Source organism: Volvox carteri (genome assembly GCF_000143455.1).
Source record: "Volvox carteri f. nagariensis unplaced genomic scaffold VOLCAscaffold_4, whole genome shotgun sequence".
NCBI classification, from domain to species: Eukaryota; Viridiplantae; Chlorophyta; class Chlorophyceae; order Chlamydomonadales; family Volvocaceae; genus Volvox; species Volvox carteri.
The window spans coordinates 2,737,980-2,738,832 of record NW_003307547.1 but is presented as its reverse complement, the minus strand read 5'-3'; the positions used below and the strand labels follow the sequence as shown (position 1 = coordinate 2,738,832).

Sequence of the window (853 nt, the reverse complement as noted above, 5' to 3'; positions counted from 1 at the left end):
CTGCCCCGCACCCCCTCCGCCATGCCTCTCCCCTGCCCCACACCCCCTCCGCCATGCCTCTCCCCTGCCCCACACCCCTTCCGCCATGCCTCTCCCCTGCCCCACACCCCCTCCGCCATGCCTCTCCCCTGCCCCACACCCCCTCCGCCATGCCCCTCCCCTGCCCCACACCCCCTCCGCCATGCCCCTCCCCTGCCTCACACCCCCTCCGCCATGCCTCTCCCCTGCCCCCGTTGAGTGTGCGGGGCCCGAATACCCTCGTCGCCTTTCCCCCCCTGGTCTGCAATAAATTTTCCTGATGCAGCATCTATCTTCTCCTGAGCTACCCGTCTTTGGTATCTGCTCCATTCGCCAGAGGTTTGTCTTAACCCCCCTGTTTGCCATGCCCGCCTGGCTGTTCTCCTCTGCACCATATAACCGCCACTTACCCCTCCCTGGACTGCGCGTAGTGTCCCGTACAAGGCCGAATTCCGGTTAGCATCGGGGTTGGACCTGGGTGTCAAGTATTTCACAGCGCCATACCTGGATTCCCAGTACGCCAGCGTCAACGTGGCGCTGCCGCAGCTGCTTATGTGCGCCTATAGCACCCCCAATTTCCTCACCGGCAAGAAGGGCAGGTTTCCGGAGAACCCTGGCTCGGTTGTCTTTTTTTCCGGTAGGTGGTTGGCGGTTTGGGTGGTTGGGTCGTTTTTTGGTTGGTTGCAGACGTCCTCCAGCCCCCCCCCCGGATATTGTGATTGCGGGCGCGCAGGGGACGCAGAGCGTCATGAAGCTTGTTTCCGAAGGTTGGGGTTGGGGATCCTTCTTTCTTTAATGATCGTGTTATCGTTTGGCTTATATAACTTACAGACAT

General features: G+C 61.0%; 1 protein-coding gene across 1 annotated transcript in view; it reads left to right on the top strand.

Moving 5' to 3' along the window:
• The window catches only part of VOLCADRAFT_87246 (uncharacterized protein), a gene marked incomplete at both ends in the record, with an annotated part of 6,090 nt that overhangs the window by 3,283 nt on the left and 1,954 nt on the right, over nucleotides 1–853 (top strand). The window contains 2 exons of the mRNA XM_002946983.1: nucleotides 450–655; nucleotides 752–785. Coding sequence (XP_002947029.1) covers nucleotides 450–655; nucleotides 752–785 — 240 coding nt within the window. The remainder of the gene's footprint in view (nucleotides 1–449; nucleotides 656–751; nucleotides 786–853) is intronic.